Here is a 19,142-nt window from a genome sequence, read left to right on the forward strand (position 1 = left end):
GAATTCGACTTAAGTGAGGAGGGGCGTTACATCATTCACAGATGACCTGTCGCTTTGGTGAAAATAGCCATAAAAATGTGTTACTTGTTGTTGTCTTTTTTAAAAATCTCCTTTGTCTGATCAAAATGAAATATAAAATATGTTAGTTTTTCTATATAAATAATGCACAAATTTACTTTTATAGGACGGCGTGCTCGAATGGTAGAGCATACGAATGCTAACCCGAAAGTCTCGAGTTCAAATCCGAGTACAGGTCCATAGAAAAAGCACAGGGGAGTTTTACTATAAATATTTTTATAAATATTTTAGAACATTTTAAAAAATAAAATGCTAATAAAATGTACTGCTGCTACATTAATTAATTAAAAATTAATTAATTTCACGTTTGCAAATAATGGGAGATAATTCTTATATCTTTTTAAAAAAGTTACCCATCTTATTCAACAAATAGTACTGATTTAACTAAAACGTAAACTTGTAAGTTATTTGTTTTTACATAACATGACATTAAACAGTTTGCTTGAATATGTTACTTTGGTTTAAACCGAATTATTGCTATCAGTAGTGCGTAAATATGACATGGCCATTTTTTTTTGCTTCACAACACTTAGCGTGTTGTTTCACACTTGCCCTCACGTTGGCCGACTGGAGGTTTTTATAGCTGGGCACTGAGTAGTGGCGTCGCTAGGTCGGGTGTCATCTGGTGGTCTCTCCCCCCCCCCCCCCCCCCCATGCCTCGCTACGCCTAAGCCGCTGAGTGACTGAAACCTATTAGTCTGTACACAATTGTGTACAGTCAGAAAATGGTTATTGTGGCAACAGAATAGTTGGGGGGGGGGGGGGGGGGGGAAGGTCTTGAAGTTTTTGAGGGGGAGCTTGAAACTTCCGAAGGGCGGACTTTGGTTAAAATATATATTTTCTATATAAATGTATTTTTTTTTAATTTCTTCAGGGGTGGTGGGCGTGCTCCGAGAAGCCACCCACCCCCACGACACACACACACACCCTGGAGAGATGAAAGAAACACTTTTCCACCCACACAATACTATTTCGACTCTATATCCGGTCAGGTTCACTAAAACATTTTTTTTTTAAGTTGATCACACGCTGTCTTAGCCGTGTGAGTGGTTGAATTGTGGAGCACTCGATTGCTAACCTGAGAGTCTCGCGTTCCTCTCCCACATTCGAGTCCATAGGATGTCCCAGAGTTCACTTACCTCATGTGGGTACCAAGTTCCAGTTCAAAATACAAGTGGGGGTGGGGGGGGGGGGGAGGCACACGATGACCACACAGTTTTGTTCCTAATGCCGTGGTCACAACAAGAGACGAAGGTCAAGGTCTCGGAATACAAGGGTAAGCCTGTAACGAAAATCTCGGTTAACAACTATCCTTATTAATTAGTAGACTCTTAAGTTGAAGTGACTGAGCTTTGTGATCAAGCTGATTAAAACTAGAATAAGGTTATATCGCAGCAACACATCACACATCACTGCAACACATCATTGAAACACATCCTTGCAACTCCAAACTCAAACAACTGCTGCCTTGCAAAATGTTATTCGATGAACAAAGGCAATAGAAAGAAAAAGCAGGTTGAAGCCAGAGTGCACTGCCCCACCCCCCTCTAAGCACACCTAATTGGAAATATATACTTTTACCAGTGTCCGCTTCCCTCCCCGGGAAATTTAGCTCACCCTCCTCTATCACAGCCCCCCCCCCCCCCCCCCAGTGTTTCTACCACACTTTTTTTTCTCCGGGGGACGGGGGCACTGGTAAAAGTATATTTTCTATATAAATTCTATTTCGTGGGAAGGGGGGGGGGGAGCGGTAGACGAAGAGATGCCTAGATGATACTCTGCCCCCCCCCCTCCCCCTTCCGGGGAAAAAAGTCTGAAATAAGACTGGTCAATGGGCCAAATGGCGCATAGCATGTTGACAATCAGTCTAATATTTGAGTTGGAAGAAATTGCTGTCAACATTAGTCAACAATTAAGAGCGAAGAACTTAAATGGTTCTATTGGTACAAATTGTGCTATTGGTACTGCACCATTATTTTTTATTTTTTTAAGTTCGATTTATTTTCGTCACTGCGTTTCTTCTTCACTCCTCTTTGTCTTTTTTTTCGCCTTATTTTCCTTTTTTCCCGTGCAGGCTGTTTCATCGTATCACTATTTTTTTCTCGTATGTCAAAGCAAAATATTGCTTAATCGACGGTTCGTATCACATAAATCTGAGGGCACTCGTATGTCGAGGTACCACTGTACATAGAATCAGTAAAGGCAAAGGCTTTGATCGTAGACGGTGGAATGTCTACCACCTCAACTTAACCATGTATCATATTTATATGGAATCTTGGTCTAGGGTCTACGTTGGTGAGTTATTAATTCTATATAAAGTTTCGCTGTCTGTCTATGTATCTATCTGTCTGACAAGAACGCTCTAGAGAAAAGACAAGGAAATTAAAAACCTTCACAGTAAAACGAAAACGAAATATGACGTCGACACATTTAGCATAGAGTATAACATAATCTCAAACCAGAGAGTGCACACAGTAATATGACGTCATTGATTCTCGCGTAAACATTGAAAAAAAAGGAAATTTTGTCTAATCTAAATGGTTTGCGTGAAGAGTTTCTTGCATATAATTCTTCGGGTAGGGGCGAAGCCCCAACCCCCGCGTAAGAACGTCTGAGCCCCCCCCCCCTCCCCATCTCAAAAGAAATTTCTTCATCGATACTCTATAATAAAATTACCGCCTAATTAATGTGTCTAATCTAAAAAGTGGTTTTCTCGCAATTTCTTTAATGCAATTCTTCGCGTAGTGGCTAAGCGCGACACCAGTGTTTCTTTCAGACTTTTTCCTCCCCGGAGAGGGGTGGGGGGGTACTTGAAATTTTCGGGGGCGGGGTAGAATTTTCGGGGAGGGGGCGGACACTGGAAAAAGTATATAATTATATTTCGTTGAATGGGACGGTAGACATGTTTTTTTGGGGGGTGGGGGGGGGGGGGGTGGGGGGGGGTGTGGGGGTCTGGGGTGTGGGGTGTGGGGGTGAGGGTGGGGTGTGGGGGGGTGGTGTGTGTGGGGGGGTGGGTTGGTTTTAATTTAGGAAAAGAGACAGCACTATCAGCCTAGCGCCCGTTGTATCCTTCCTCAACGGGCCATTTTTCTCGTTCTATATAATAGTTTCGCTGTCTGTGTATCTATCTATCTGACAAGAACGCTCTAGAGAAAAGACAAGGAAATTAAAAACCTTCACAGTCAAACGAAAACGAAATATGACGTCGACACATTTAGCATAGAGTAGAACATAATCTCAAACCAGAGAGTGCACACAGTAAAATGACGACATTAATTATCGAGTAAACATTGAATGAAAAGGAAATGTTGTCTAATCTAAATGGTTTGCGTGAAGAGTTTCTTGCATATAATTCTTCAGGTAGGAGCGAAGCCCCACCCCCCGCGTAAGAACGTCTGAGCCCCCCCCCCCCCTCCCCAACTCAAAAGAAATTTCTTCATCGATACTCTATAATAAAATTACCGCCTAATTAATGTGTCTAATCTAAAAAGTGGTTTTCTCGCAATTTCTTTAATGCAATTCTTCGGGTAGTGGCTAAGCGCGACACCAGTGTTTCTTTCAGACTTTTTCCTCCCCGCAGAGGGGTGGGGGTAATTGAAATTTTCGGGGGCGGGGGTAGAATTTTCGGGGAGGGGGGCGGACACTGGAAAAAGTATATAATTATATTTCGTTGAATGGGAAGGTAGACATGTTTTTTGGGGGTGGGGGTGGGGGGGGGGTGGTGTGTGTGTGTGTGGGGGGGGGGTGGGGTGGTTTCCTCATCGATACTCTATAATAAAATTACCGCCTAATTAATGTGTCTAATCTAAAAAGTGGTTTTCTCGCAATTTCTTTAATGCAATTCTTCGGGTAGTGGCTAAGCGCGACACCAGTGTTTCTTTCAGACTTTTTCTCCCCGGAGAGGGGTGGGGGTACTTGAAATTTTTGGGGGCGGGGGTAGAATTTTCGGGGAGGGGGGCGGACACTGGAAAAAAGTATATAATTATATTTCGTTGAATGGGACGGTAGACATGTTTTTTGGGGGGTGGGGGGGTGGTGTGTTTTGGGGGGGGGGGGGGTTGGGGGTGGGGGGTGTGGGGGGGGGGTTGGTTTTAGTTTAGAGAAAAGAGACAGCACTATCAACCTAGCGCCCGGTGTATCCTTCCTCAACGGGCCATTTTTCTCGTATTAAATATTAATATAGTAAGAACAAAGTATTAGCTTTCTCGACAGTGTGAAGACCTAGTCAAATAGGGTTAGGTTTATAGTTGGCGTTACGTGTCAATAATTCTATTTTAGGCAATAATCTTAAAAACTTATTTTGTAAAAAATTTGTGTTTAGCCGGGATACGCTTGGAATGATTACTTTGGAGGTCAATATTCGTCAGCTGTGACCGTGACCACAAAACCTTTAAACTTTGACCCTAAACCAGCTGTTTGTTACTATGCGCATGCTCACTGTTGCCGGATGCCGACAGTAAGAAACTAGAATAGAAATAATGATGAGAGTGAGCTAACACTCAACCATCAGGGTAGAGAAGATAAGACGAACTCCGCCTTAAATTTATTAGCCTGGTTTGTTAAAATTTCATTTTTATTTGATAAATTATTTAGAGCACAGCTCTTGTATTAATCTGTTAAATTATATTTATACATCTACCATTTTTTAAACCGTCGAAGATGATGAAGCTTCGTTAATCTCGATGACCTAATTATTTTGCATTATTTTAATTTTATAATTTTTATATTTATTTTAAAATTTAGGCCTTTTTGACTGTTTCTACAATACAGTCCTGCAGTGTTGAAACTATCAAGACAAAGGCAACCTTTATTCTATCTGTATACGGTTGTTAACTCTTAATGCAAGCAACTGCAATGACACAACTAGTTCAACTACTATTGCATCCAGGTAACACACAAAGAGCTTCTGCAAAACAATTATTAAATTATTAGCATTTGGCATTAGGCCTAGATCTATGTAAATATTATTATTATTATAAAATCTTTAAATGTGTAATGCTAATAGAATGTCTTTATATTATATTTTGCAGGTTAAAATGCATATTGGAGTATGTAGGCCTAAGCATTTTATATAAGCAGGTGTAACTAGCAGAATACTTAAATTAAAGGTAAGCAGGTTTGATTTTTAAAATGTCATAGGGGTATATTAAGTACACATATAAATTTTTAGCACAAAAATGTTGCTAGTATACAATAACAATGAGTTTACTTTTATTTGGGGATAGGTGTCACCATTTATTGTTCTATTCAATCTTAACCCTCTAAAAGTAATTGTCTGTTATGAATTATCTGTCTACTGTGAATGTGAAAAAGTTTTGGCTGGACTTTAGATTGCTGTTTAAATGTTTAGTAGGAACTGACTTAACATTGTGCATGTGTTCAGTTAAAATCTAGATTTCAGAACTTGTAAAATTATTTCATTGAACTTGATAAATCTTTTATTTCATATTCATTAGTTACATAAGTAATTTGTATATCTAAATTATGTATGTTTTATTTCTACCAATTTTATATACATTTAACATTTAAATTAGGATGATCATCTTTTTTAGGATTTACATGCTTATTTTGCATATTTTTCTACTTTCTTAGTTTCAACAGAATTAACCACTCACGCTAAAGAGAACCCTGCCTTCACTGAACCAGTCAAGAATCTCAAGCCATAGAAACAAGAGCTCACCCATAGAACATAAACACCTTGGTTTGTTTGTACCATATAAGTGTATTCAACATTGTATGTTCTAATTGCTTTCAAGTTTTTTTTTGCAGTCAACTATTAGAGTTTTTATAAGAAAACGCTGTTTAATTTATTTTAACTTATTATTTTTAACTTAAATTGACAGACTTTTGTGTTATTATTTTTTCCTTGTTCCCTGAAATAGTTATTGTAAGCTGTTGTGTATGCATATCACAACAGTAGTTATCAAACCAAAATGTTAAATGTTTCATTAAGATAACATTAGACACAAAGGCATTATGAACTCCTCTGATGGTGAACGTGTTAAGGATTGGACCCCGAACAGCACCAATGTTGCTGTAGAAAATCGTGGATCTGCAAGCACTCCAGGGTGGGTTGTACCAACGCCAAAAGATCACACGACTAATTTAACCTTTTTACCAATATTGGCCTTAATTATTTTTCTTATCTGCACGCTACTTAAAGTATACAAATGGTGCCGGGACGATGCCAGGCACAAAGCTAGGGGAGATGTAGAGTTTGGGGATGACAGTGAGGTCAACTATGGAATCATCAGCGCAGGGGACAAGGAATACATTGATGTTCGGAGTGATGGGATTTCTGTGTATGACACTGTTAGTTCATTTAGAGGCTTAGGAAATGGTTACGCATACTCTTACAACAGTCCTCAGTACTACCATGAAACTGTCACGTCCATAAAGTCACTGGTCCTGCAGAGGGCTGATGGTAGCCAGTATGATAGTGTTAAGTCATATAAAGCGTTTTTAGAAAAAATTACTCAGGATAAAGATTTAGCGGTAGAGGTGAAACTATTAGAGAATTATCCCATAAGAAGTAAAAGTGTGGAGCACTGCGTTGTTTTGGAGGAAGAAAGCTCAGAAAAGTCTGAAGATGTCTCTTCAAGGATGCTTACGTCTTTGCCTTTAAAGAAACACATTCACGTAGAAGGTCATAAATATCAGTATGACAAGAAAAAGCAGAGACACAGGAGGGCAAGCGGAGATGCCCCGAATGGAATGAGAAAACGGTCAGCGTCGAACCCAACTTACCGCAGATCAAATGGCGCAGCAGCCAGCCTGCCTTCTATGCGTTACATTGTTTCTAGTGATTCCGATGATGATGAGTTGCAATTGGACAGAAAAAAGCTATGGGCTGAGAGGAAGAAGATCTCTAGATCAGTATCTGGTGGGAAGATATCTAAAACTCCAAAAGACCCTCCTGATGGCATCTCAACTGCTGGTGCGGAGAATGGTGCAGGCCATTCATGTGTCCATAAAAGGAAACGGCATTACTCTGCAGACAGTGCCAGGCGGCACAAAAAGGGGTTAAAAGCAGGCTCTGATTTAAGTGAGAAAGTTCATTTTAACTGTCAGTCCAACGGCAAGACCAGGAAGCACAGGAAGCGTGATGAAAGTCAGTTGGACGAGTCTTCATCAGAGAACCCAATCAGTTCCCACTCATCCTCTGATTCCAATGTCCCTTCCGATGGTGTTTCTTCTGATTCTGATGATGAAACCAAACAAAACACCCTCCTCTCCAACGCTTCTGATGACAAAACTGTAGACAATGATGTGTTCTTTAGCCTAGATTCCGGAGCAGAACTTGCATCATCCTATGAAGTATTACAAAGCTCTCCACATCGGCCATTATCAGATACTAAAAAGTCAATTGCTAAGGCAAAGGAAGACTTTTTTAGAAAGTCTTCAAACAGTCCATTACCATTGCTGCCTCCTACACTGAAAATATCTGGACCATCCGACAATGACAGCAGCATTTTGCTTGACGACCAGACAACAAATGTCCACATAAACGGTGCAGAATTCCCAGCTCTCAGCAACCATTCCAGCCAGCAACAATCACTGAACCAGTGCTCATACCTAGGATCTCAAGCTGACAGCTCCAGCAAGTCTTCACTCTCCACTGACAGCCACATGCCCGGGGAGAACCAGCTGAACATCTCTGTTGATAGCAGCGCTGAAGGAGAGTCACATGATCAGACCAGTCCTAAAAGAGTTCAGAGATTTCACGTCACTTTTGTTAATAATGATCTATCTAGTCTTCAATCTGAATAACACCAGGATTAGTACAGTAGAATCCTTCATTGATGTACAAAGTATTTATAAAATCATATTTAATTTATGTTAACTCTTAGTTATTTTTTTCTCGTTAACCCTGTAATGGCCAATAGACATTTTAATGTTCACGTGAAATCTCTGTAGATTTTTTATCAATCACAAAAGTCATTGCTTGAAATGTTAGATTTAGAAAATGCATCACTTAGAATGCATATAGATTTTAAAATATTCAAATTTCACCAAAACAAGCAGGTGTTAAATTATTTATCTTTATTATTCACCATGTTAAATGGTCAATATGGGGTTAAGATAACAATGAGGAGTTAATGTAAACAAAAAAGTAGATTAGAGACATTTCTATTTTGAGAAATTGAATTCTTTTGTTAAATTATCAAGAGACCACCATGAAGTGAATGTAAACCACAAGAAAAAGTTCTTGAACTCACAAACTGTAAACTTGATTGAAGGGGACATGTTTGTACAAAGTGTTGCTTGCAAAAAAATGGCAGATGTTGTTTTTATGTATTTGTTGACTGCTCTTTGTAACAACTGGTCTTACATTTGTTTTTAATGACCTATTGTAACTGAAGAATTTGTATCTGGGCCAAAATGTGTGATGTTTATTGGGTTTTTTTTTTAAGTCCATATTTTACAAGAAGTAATCTGTATTGTATGTACATAGCAGTGAGATGAACAGACAATCCATTATGTTTGGGTGTTGTATGTGGTATAACTGGTCTAGCACATAAACAATACATTTATTCATCTGGAATATTATTATGTAGTAATTTATGTGTACATTTTTTTTACACAAAGTTAAAATTTATATAAATTTTTATTATGGTCCTTGCTTAAGAAAAATTTGTATAAAAAAATAGAGACAACAGGACCATTTGGAATTGGGAAAATTGTTAGAGGTGTACTCTTAAAGACGATTGAATGTGGTTATGTTGGAATACATGAAGCCAAGTAGAATACATGACAAAAGAATCTAAGAGGCAGCATGTTGGAACACTTCAGATCACAGTTCTAGAAGTTATCTTAAATTGTTTCATCTTTTTAATACAGACTGGGATTTTTAGAACACTCTCATAATGAAGGTTTATATTCAGCATTTATATTTTTTTTACATAGTGTATGGTACATTTGTGATTTGCATCTTGCTTAAAGTATTACATTTGTGTTTCATTTAAAAATCATTTTTGATTAGTTGTGGTTTGATTGGTGGAAGTGGGGAAACTGATTATGAAATTTTACAACAGGTGAAAGTGAAAACTAATTAGATAAACATGTCAAGTTCAGGTTTCACAACAGTGAAGAAGAAAAAAAACTTACTAAAATGAAATCCAGGTATGATAGTTTGCTTGAAATATAATACATCTGGCATGTTTTGTATGATTGAAAAGAAGAATGACAAAGGAAAATCTTGTGTTTGGCAGGTCCTGTGGGTTCTTTTAGTGTGTATTGAGCACAGCCTGTATGTAGGTTTCCTTCAGTCTGTGCCTAGCACAGCTATGTAGGTTTCTATCAGTGTGTTGCCTAGCGCATATGTGCATAGGTTTCCAACAGTGTGCCTAGCACAGCTGTGTAGGTTTCCATCAGTGTGTTGCCTAGTGCATATGTGCATAGGTTTCCATAATTGTGCCTAGCACAGACATGCTTAAGTTTCCATCAGTGTGTATCTTGTTCATAAAAAAACCATGTATCATGCCTGTTACTGTACACAGCAAAATGAATGACACAATTTTTTTTTATTACAATCTGGTTGTACATTTTTAACCTATTGTTTAATAGCTGTTATACATAAGTAAATTATTTGTTTTACATAAATTGTGTTTAACTGTTTTACTTGAATTTTATTTAGTTGCTATACATCAGAAAATTTTACATAATGTTAAAAAAATGTGTTTTATATGTAAAAGTGAATTTTGTTTTGTTTTATTTATAAATCAGTGTATTTGGCCATGTTTAAGTTTTATAAACTAGAGATATCTTTATAATACTCATTTAATTTTTCCTGTACAATGGAGGATGGCAGTAGAGGTTGGCTTATCAAATGAGTAATGAACCACATAGAGCGTCATCGTAAGTCTGTCACTTCTTACCTTTAAATTCTAAGATAAATTTGGTACTTCTGGATGTTAATTAGTGTGTTTTTATTTTTAATGTAGTACTTTTCATTGAACTTGTTCTTTTGTGCTTCTGTTTTGTTTAAAATTACATAACAAATGAAGGTGAAGTATTGAGTGGCACGTGGTTTCACTTGTCCATTAATTAGATCACAGTGCCTAGCACAGAAAAGCTTATCCATACATCTGTATTAGAATTAGAAGTTTTTATACTTTTTCAACTTTTTAAGTCAATGGTAAACAATTCTCCAGTTATTAATTAGAAAATGACCACCTTATTTTTAAGAAAGCAGAAAAATTAAAATCAGAAAGAATTTTAAAATCTGTGTTTGTTTTTCTACCAGTGATTTCTGTTTTTAATGTTGTTTTTTGTTTCTGTTGTAACTTCATAGTGATTGTTTTCATTCAAGCCAGATGGCACTTTGAGAGCTGGATATAACATATTTGATGAAGAACCCTTAATAAATCTTTTTAGAGCAATGAAGAACATATTGCTACAAATGTTAATGGTTTATTCAATTGAGGAATTATTGTTTCTTCTTGGTCTTTTACATTGGTTGACATTGGTAAGAAAGACCTGTTCAATAAACTATATAGCAGTGCTTCACTGTGATAACTATCTGCTGGATAGCCTGCTCACACTGAAACTGAAAGCACACAATATGAAAATTTAAGTCGGGGGGGGGGGGGGTGAGAAAGTTGTGGAACAACTCCATGAGTTTCAGCACCAGGTGACAACCTGCCTATTAACCCACTTAAAGTAGCCTATATTTAGTGTATGATGCAGAATAACTTAAAAAGCAGAATAACTTAAAAAGCTATACAGCATCTGCACTAAATGCCCGTATCTAAAATAAATCCACCATCAGGACACAACGGCTATTTGAATCTACAACATGGCTAACAGACAAGAATCGGAGTATTTGTAGTAATACTAGTTATCCAGTGATTTTTTTTTCAAATGCTAAGTACTGTGAAGTCTTGACCGATTTTGTTTTTATCACTTTCACACTGATAATAGATCTACTATCTCTGTTCATGGGTGGCATTTTTTTAAGGCCATGTTATTTTATTATTTTATTTTTATCATTGACAATATTTATAATAATTTATATTATCAGGCTAGTCAAAAATTTTAAAACTTCAAATCGTTTGTAGAATCTACATCGGACTGTGTAAATTTATTCCATTTAAATATTTTAAAGATGTTGGTTGAAAAATACGGAAACTGCATGGTTCGTACAAAGAAAAAAAAAGACGCTTTAACTGTAGTTGTTTACCACAAGTCGAGGCAACGACCATGACCCATTTTTATTATCTAGTGGGCTTGTGCAAATCCAGCCAATCAGATTCACGTATTTAGTAAACCAAGAGACACACCTCTAGCTGTCGCTATAGAACAGTAATATATTACTTAAATAATATCAGCATCCAAGTTCTAGCCATCGACTTCCACAGTTTGTAAGTTCAATACTTACAATAAAGTGTATTTTACCCGATACTTCTGAATGAAATACTGTCGAAGTTTAGAAATTATGGAATAGAGATAAGATAGAAAGCACGAGGCTTCATTATTTTTGTTGCTCCAAACCAGTGTTTCTTCCAGACTTTTTTCTCCGGGGGGGGGGGGGGGGGGCACTGGAAATCTTCGGGGGGGGGGGGGCGGTAAACTTTCTTCGTGGGGGGGGGGGGGACACTGTTAAAAGTATATATTTTCTATATAAATTATATAAATTTCATTTCGTTCGGGGGGGGGGGGGGGGGGTCCAAACATTTTGTTTATTTTTATACGTAAAAAAAAAAACGGACAGAAAGCAGATGTACAAGCACCTATCAACAACTCCATATGAGCACTATCATTCAGCCCCCCCCCCCATTCGTCCCCTTTATTGCAGATTCCATTGGTACACGAAACTAAAAACTCCCACCATAAGAGTCAGATTATTTTCACAATGTTGAGGGGTGGGTGACTGAGATACATTTGATTGAGATCGCGTTTGAAATTGAATATATTGTTTTTTACAGATGAATTTTGGGCCCTATAAATGCTCCCACCCCACATCCCTCGCATTGGGGGTAGGGGGGGGGGCTAGCGGTACTGTAGTTCCGCCACTCTTAATAATGTAAGGGAGTCTGGCAGCCTTGAGACCACGGCTCATATTGTGTGTAAAACAGACTGGAGACCACGGCTCATATTGTAAGTCAGACTGGAGACCACGGCTCATATTGTGAGTCGGACTGGAGACCACGGCTCATATTGTGAGTCAGACTGGAGACCACGGCTCATATTGTGAGTCAGACTGGAGACCACGGCTCATATTGTGAGTCAGACTGGAGACCGCGGCTCATATTGTGAGTGAGTCAGGCGGACTGGAGACCACGGCTCATATTGTGAGTCAAACAGACTGGAGACCACGGCTCATATTGTGAGGGAGTCAAACAGACTGGAGACCACGGCTCATATTGTGAGGGAGTCAAACAGACTGGAGACCACGGCTCATATTGTGGGTGAGTCAAACAGACTGGAGACCACGGCTCATATTGTGGGTGAGTCAAACAGACTGGAGACCACGGCTCATATTGTGAGTGAGTTAGGCAGACTGGAGACCACGGCTCATATTGTGGTCAGGGGGGGCCTTGAGACCACGGCTCATATTGTGAGTCAGGCAGACTGGAGACCACGGCTCATATTGTGGTCAGGGGGGGCCTTGAGACCACGGCTCATATTGTGGTCAGGGGGGGGGGCTTGAGACCACGGCTCATATTGTGAGTCGGGGGGTCCTTGAGACCACGGCTCATATTGTGAGTGAGTCAAACAGACTGGAGACCACGGCTCATATTGTGAGTGAGTTAGGCAGACTGGAGACCACGGCTCATATTGTGAGTGAGTCAAACAGACTGGAGACCACGGCTCATATTGTGAGTCAAACAGACTGGAGACCACGGCTCATATTGTGAGTGAGTCAGACAGACTGGAGACCACGGCTCATATTGTGAGTGAGTCAAACAGACTGGAGACCACGGCTCATATTGTGAGTGAGTCAAACAGACTGGAGACCACGGCTCATATTGTGAGTCAAACAGACTGGAGACCACGGCTCATATTGTGAGTCAAACAGACTGGAGATCACGGCTCATATTGTGAGTGAGTCAAACAGACTGGAGACCACGGCTCATATTGTGAGTGAGTCAAACAGACTGAAGACCACGGCTCAAATTGTGAGTCAAACAGTCTGGAGACCACGGCTCATATTGTGAGTGAGTCAAACAGACTGGAGACCACGGCTCATATTGTGAGTGAGTCAAACAGACTGGAGACCACGGCTCATATTGTGAGTGAGTCAAACAGACTGGAGACCACGGCTCATATTGTGAGTCAAACAGACTGGAGACCACGGCTCATATTGTGAGTCAAACAGACTGGAGATCACGGCTCATATTGTGAGTGAGTCAAACAGACTGGAGACCACGGCTCATATTGTGAGTGAGTCAAACAGACTGAAGACCACGGCTCAAATTGTGAGTCAAACAGTCTGGAGACCACGGCTCATATTGTGAGTGAGTCAAACAGACTGGAGACCACGGCTCATATTGTGAGTGAGTCAAACAGACTGGAGACCACGGCTCATATTGTGAGTGAGTCAAACAGACTGGAGACCACGGCTCATATTGTGAGTGAGTCAAACAGACTGGAGACCACGGCTCATATTGTGAGTCAGGCAGACTGGAGACCACGGCTCATATTGTGAGTCGGGGGGGGGGGCTTGAGACCACGGCTCATATTGTGAGTCAGGCAGACTGGAGACCACTGCTCATATTGTGAGTCGGGGGGGGGGGGGGCTTGAGACCACGGCTCATATTGTGAGTAAGTCAAACAGACTGGAGACCACGGCTCATATTGTGAGTAAGTCAAACAGACTGGAGACCACGGCTCATATTGTGAGTGAGTCAAACAGACTGGAGACCACGGCTCATATTGTGAGTCAAACAGACTGGAGACCACGGCTCATATTGAGAGTCAAACAGACCGGAGATCACGGCTCATATTGTGAGTCAAACAGACTGGAGACCACGGCTCATATTGTGAGTGAGTCAAACAGACTGGAGACCGCGGCTCATATTGTGAGTGAGTAAAACAGACTGGAGACCACGGCTCATATTGTGAGTCAAACAGACTGGAGACCACGGCTCATATTGTGAGTGAGTCAAACAGACTGGAGACCACGGCTCATATTGTGAGTGAGTAAAACAGACTGGAGACCGCGGCTCATATTGTGAGTGAGTAAAACAGACTGGAGACCACGGCTCATATTGTGAGTCAAACAGACTGGAGACCACGGCTCATATTGTGAGTCAAACAGACTGGAGACCACGGCTCATATTGTGAGTGAGTAAAACAGACTGGAGACCACGGCTCATATTGTGAGTCAAACAGACTGGAGACCACGGCTCATATTGTGAGTGAGTAAAACAGACTGGAGACCACGGCTCATATTGTGAGTCAAACAGACTGGAGACCACGGCTCATATTGTGAGTGAGTCAAACAGACTGGAGACCACGGCTCATATTGTGAGTCAAACAGACTGGAGACCACGGCTCATATTGTGAGTCAAACAGACTGGAGATCACGGCTCATATTGTGAGTGAGTCAAACAGACTGGAGACCACGGCTCATATTGTGAGTGAGTCAAACAGACTGAAGACCACGGCTCAAATTGTGAGTCAAACAGTCTGGAGACCACGGCTCATATTGTGAGTCAAACAGACTGGAGACCACGGCTCATATTGTGAGTGAGTAAAACAGACTGGAGACCACGGCTCATATTGTGAGTGAGTCAAACAGACTGGAGACCACGGCTCATATTGTGAGTGAGTCAAACAGACTGGAGACCACGGCTCATATTGTGAGTGAGTCAAACAGACTGGAGACCACGGCTCATATTGTGAGGGAGTCAGACTGGAGACCACGGCTCATATTGTGAGTGAGTCAAACAGACTGGAGACCACGGCTCATATTGTGAGTGAGTCAAACAGACTGAAGACCACGGCTCAAATTGTGAGTCAAACAGACTGAAGACCACGGCTCAAATTGTGAGTCAAACAGACTGGAGACCACGGCTCATATTGTGAGTGAGTCAAACAGACTGGAGACCACGGCTCATATTGTGAGTGAGTCAAACAGACTGGAGACCACGGCTCATATTGTGAGTGAGTCAAACAGTCTGGAGACCACGGCTCATATTGTGAGTCAAACAGACTGGAGACCACGGCTCATATTGTGAGTGAGTAAAACAGACTGGAGACCACGGCTCATATTGTGAGTGAGTCAAACAGACTGGAGACCACGGCTCATATTGTGAGTGAGTCAAACAGACTGGAGACCACGGCTCATATTGTGAGTGAGTCAAACAGACTGGAGACCACGGCTCATATTGTGAGGGAGTCTTAAGCGACGTGACTTGATTTTGTCTATAATTTTGACTATAATAATGTGTAAGGTTTTCACCGAGGGAACACTATAGCTGTGTCTGGATTATATTGTTGTGTTAGTATATCTTGCTGTGTTGCATACCATTGCATTGACAGAATTCTCTTTATGTTTACACGTTTGTCTTTGTTTACGGCCTTATCCCCCCCCCCCCCAAACTCCAAAAGCGTTTGTCAAATCTTTGTTTTTTGGAGATAAAGTGCGATGACCTTGCTGCTCGGACGGAACAAAGCCGACCCCCAAATTTCTCTTCAACTCTCAGGTTCACAGAACGCACATGATTATGGTGTCTCACGGAACACAATATTCCTGCTAAATCTACCAACAGTATTTTCATAAAACGAATATAAACAACGCTCCCAACAATCTTACGCCGCATACAACCAGTCAAAAGTGCTTCTTCCGTCCGAGACCAAATTTTTAAAATCGAAAAACTTACTGTCAAAATCTATATATATAACTCTCTTCTTGGAGGCGTTAGAAAACAAGCTGTAAGCGCGCCTTGCAGTCCTCTCCTTTCCTCTCTAGGAAGTCTGGTGAGCTGTCGTTCACGCTAAATGTTTACAAACGTATAGTCGGGTTTAGTGACGGCTATTAGGGGCAGATAATTTTGTTTGAAACGATTTTAAACCTAGGGGAGCAGAGTTTCTTCCAGGCATCTCTTCGGGGGGGCGAAGCCCCCCCGAAAATTTTTTACCGCCCCCCCGAACGATATGAAATTTATATAATTTATATAGAAAATATATACTTTTAACAGTGTCCGCCCCCCCGAAGAAAGTTTACCGCCCCCCCGAAGATTTCAAGTGCCCCCCCGGAGAAAAAAGTCTGGAAGAAACACTGTAGGGGAGGTAGCTAAGAGGAGGCTGCTCTCACGGAGGAGGGGGGGGGGAGGGGTGGGGAAAGGAGGGGGAAGGTTATCGTCCGTAACGATTTCCTGATAGTGTTTTAAAGCAAATATTTTCAGTGACAGCAGTGGTACTGATGAATTCACAAATTATGAATTACTGAAAAGTAGAAAATAAAACAACTAAATTTAGCGGCGTATGATACGCCGCGGGTTGGCTCGTAATATTATATTTAGTTAAAATTATGATAGGGGTAAGGGGTGACACCAAACTGAAAATGTTAAATTATTGGAAGAAGGGGGTGTGACATCTTCAGCTACCGCACCGGGTAACACCCGAACTTGTGACGTCACGGTCAGTTCTAAATATTAGCAAGTTAAATATTTGTACGACCTCTTAAAAATACAATTTAGCTTTTTTTGTCAGCATGAAAAAAATGGAAAACTTTTATGTCATTTTAGAGGGGGGGGGGGGTAGATTTTTGCGACAATGTGTGACGGAAGGAAGGGGGGAGGTAAAAATCGTCAAAAAAGCGTGACGCCCTTTATGGATGACCCACCCGCACTCATCAGAAGAAAACCTCATCCTATAATTTTAAGATAAAAATGTCCGTAAATGAAATTAGATATTACCCGGTCTAGAGTATTTTTACCCCACCCAACCTTAGTATCGTCACGTATCGACAAAAAAGTCAGACACATTATATCCATAAGATTACAATTTACATGTTTGATTTGTGGGTCAGTAATGCGGTGAGCTTTATTTTTATCTTCGAGTAGCTTCTTGGCTTGGGGACAGAGTGGTCAAAGCTAGACGGCTAACCCTTAAATCTCTAATTCAAATCCGGGTCTGATGGGTACTGTTATAACTGTCTATTGTGGATGCTAGTGGGTTATGCCCCCGTTCCCCACCTGAACTGGGAGGGGGCCGTAATTTAATATCAAGGCATCTCCGCCCCACCTAGCGATGTGCGGGCTAGGGTTAGTACCGGTCGCCTGGTCTTTGACGTGAGTCCCACACAACTAACCTGCGGTGCAAATTTGGGGAAACACGTAATGAGATACGTTATTGCATTCGAGGTTAAGCCAGGGCATAGACCCCAGGCTGAGTGGTGAGGCCGAGAGACATAGGACAGTTGAACGTTAGCCTTCAAAATTGTGAGGATGTAGATGTGTTTTGTTTTGTAAAGTGTGATAGGGCTGGCCCCTATATAAGGCCGGCCACTTTTACTGAACAAGTTCTCCTCCTTTTTAGACCATACTAAGTCTGTCATGTAGTGTTTAGTTTCACCATCTATCAAATTAAAGTAGCTGTGTTGAAATTGTGTTGGTGTCTTCTTTACCTCTCACTGCAGTCATCAACGACATCAAATCATGTACCATCCATACTGACGACTTAAAGTAAAGGCGTCTCGGCATAGGTGAACTACTTCTCTTGCCACATAGGTTAAGCCGATAGTTGAGTAGAGCTGTTCAGTGTTTCTTCCATATTTTTCTCTCGGGGGGGGGGGGGGGGGGGGGGGGGTGGGGGGTGGGGGGGGGTGGCACTTGAAATTTTCGGGGCGGACTGAAATTTCCGGGGGTGGGGGGTGGGGGCAGACAGTTAAAAGTATATATTTTCTATATAAATTCCATTTCCGAAGAGATGCCTGGAAGAAACTCTGGAGCTGAGCCGAGTGGAGCTACTGAGCTGTTGAGTTTAACTAGTATTAATTTAAATTAGGTTGTTTTACTTTACTCTCGTACTAAATCGACAAGAGCCACATTAGTAAATACTGACTGTTGTGTAGTACATTGTGAAACGAACCAATATTTTCTAATGCATACACATATAATGATAAAGACATTTGAATAGAATAAAAACCCAAGTCTTGGTTTGGAGTTTCTGAATAAATTCTAAACGCTTGAATCGAATTGTTCCTATTGACACACATAGTACGGGGGAGGTTCATAGTCACATTATATTTTATGCCGTGAATTTTTATAAAATTGTAATTATTAGCAGCTACCTTGGTAAAGGGCATTTTCCCTGGTCCATTATGTTTTTCTCTTTCTTTTTCATTATGTAGATGTACAATAAAGTACTTTTTAATACTTTCTTTAAATTTTCGGGGTTCGGGGATGGACTGGATTCTTGTTAAGGTACGAATTTTCAATATAAGTTATAGGCCTAAATTATATTTATTGTTATTTCCATTTCTTCTGGGGCTGGGGTGTATGGACATGCTTCGGAAGAAGGGATGCCTGAATGCAGTGTTTCTTCCAGGCTTCTACCGCCCCCCCCCCCCGAACGAAATGGACATTTATATAGAAAATATATACTTTTTATCAGTGGTCCGCCCCCCCCCCCCGGAAAATTTGGTCTGCCCCTCCGAAAATATCAAGTGCCCCCCCCCCCCCCCCCCCCGAGATAAAAGTCTGGAAGAAACTGCCTGAAAGAAAACACTGGGCTATTCATGTATTTACATTGGTCTCGAAAACACGTTTCATTAAATGTTCCAAATTTCTCAGTTTTATGCCTTTTATCAAATCATATTCAAAGGTAAACAAATATTTTAAAATAAATAGATCTACATTAACAGCTGAAAGGTGTTAGCTGTTAACATTATGCACAGATTTACACACACATAACAGTATTAACAGACCAAATTCAATTATGAATTTTTTAGACTTCCGGATATTGTTAAAATTGCGAAACATTTCTATATGACCAATCACTGTTCTTCGTGTGTACCGCATAATTTTGAAGGAAAACTCTAGTGCTAGAAGTAGAATACCTCTAGAGATTCTAGGCCCTGGGCCTACGCTACGCTTTGGTCAGTCTCTAGA

General features: G+C 40.6%; 1 protein-coding gene and 1 long non-coding RNA gene across 2 annotated transcripts; both read left to right on the forward strand.

The window, feature by feature from the left end:
- The first annotated feature begins 4,550 nt into the window (after positions 1–4,550).
- LOC131956829 (uncharacterized) lies at positions 4,551–5,186 on the forward strand. Its single transcript, XR_009389003.1, has 3 exons — positions 4,551–4,632; positions 4,822–4,966; positions 5,109–5,186. It is a non-coding gene; the product is annotated as an uncharacterized LOC131956829 (long non-coding RNA).
- A 488-nt stretch (positions 5,187–5,674) lies between these two features.
- On the forward strand, positions 5,675–7,996 carry LOC131956830 (uncharacterized). Its single transcript, XM_059321434.1, has one exon. The coding sequence runs from the start codon at positions 6,055–6,057 to the stop codon at positions 7,846–7,848; it is 1,794 nt and encodes a 597-aa protein (XP_059177417.1). The 5' UTR covers positions 5,675–6,054; the 3' UTR covers positions 7,849–7,996.
- Positions 7,997–19,142: the final 11,146 nt, after the last annotated feature.

This window comes from Physella acuta, unplaced genomic scaffold, assembly GCF_028476545.2.
Source record: "Physella acuta isolate Inbredline_101_S28 unplaced genomic scaffold, ASM2847654v3 ptg001177l, whole genome shotgun sequence".
In the NCBI taxonomy this organism is placed as follows: domain Eukaryota; kingdom Metazoa; phylum Mollusca; class Gastropoda; family Physidae; genus Physella; species Physella acuta.

Bases quoted from the DNA above. Each gene is read 5' to 3' on its own strand.
- LOC131956830 (XM_059321434.1), top strand. From the start codon at position 6,055: ATGAACTCCTCTGATGGTGAACGTGTTAAGGATTGGACCCCGAACAGC.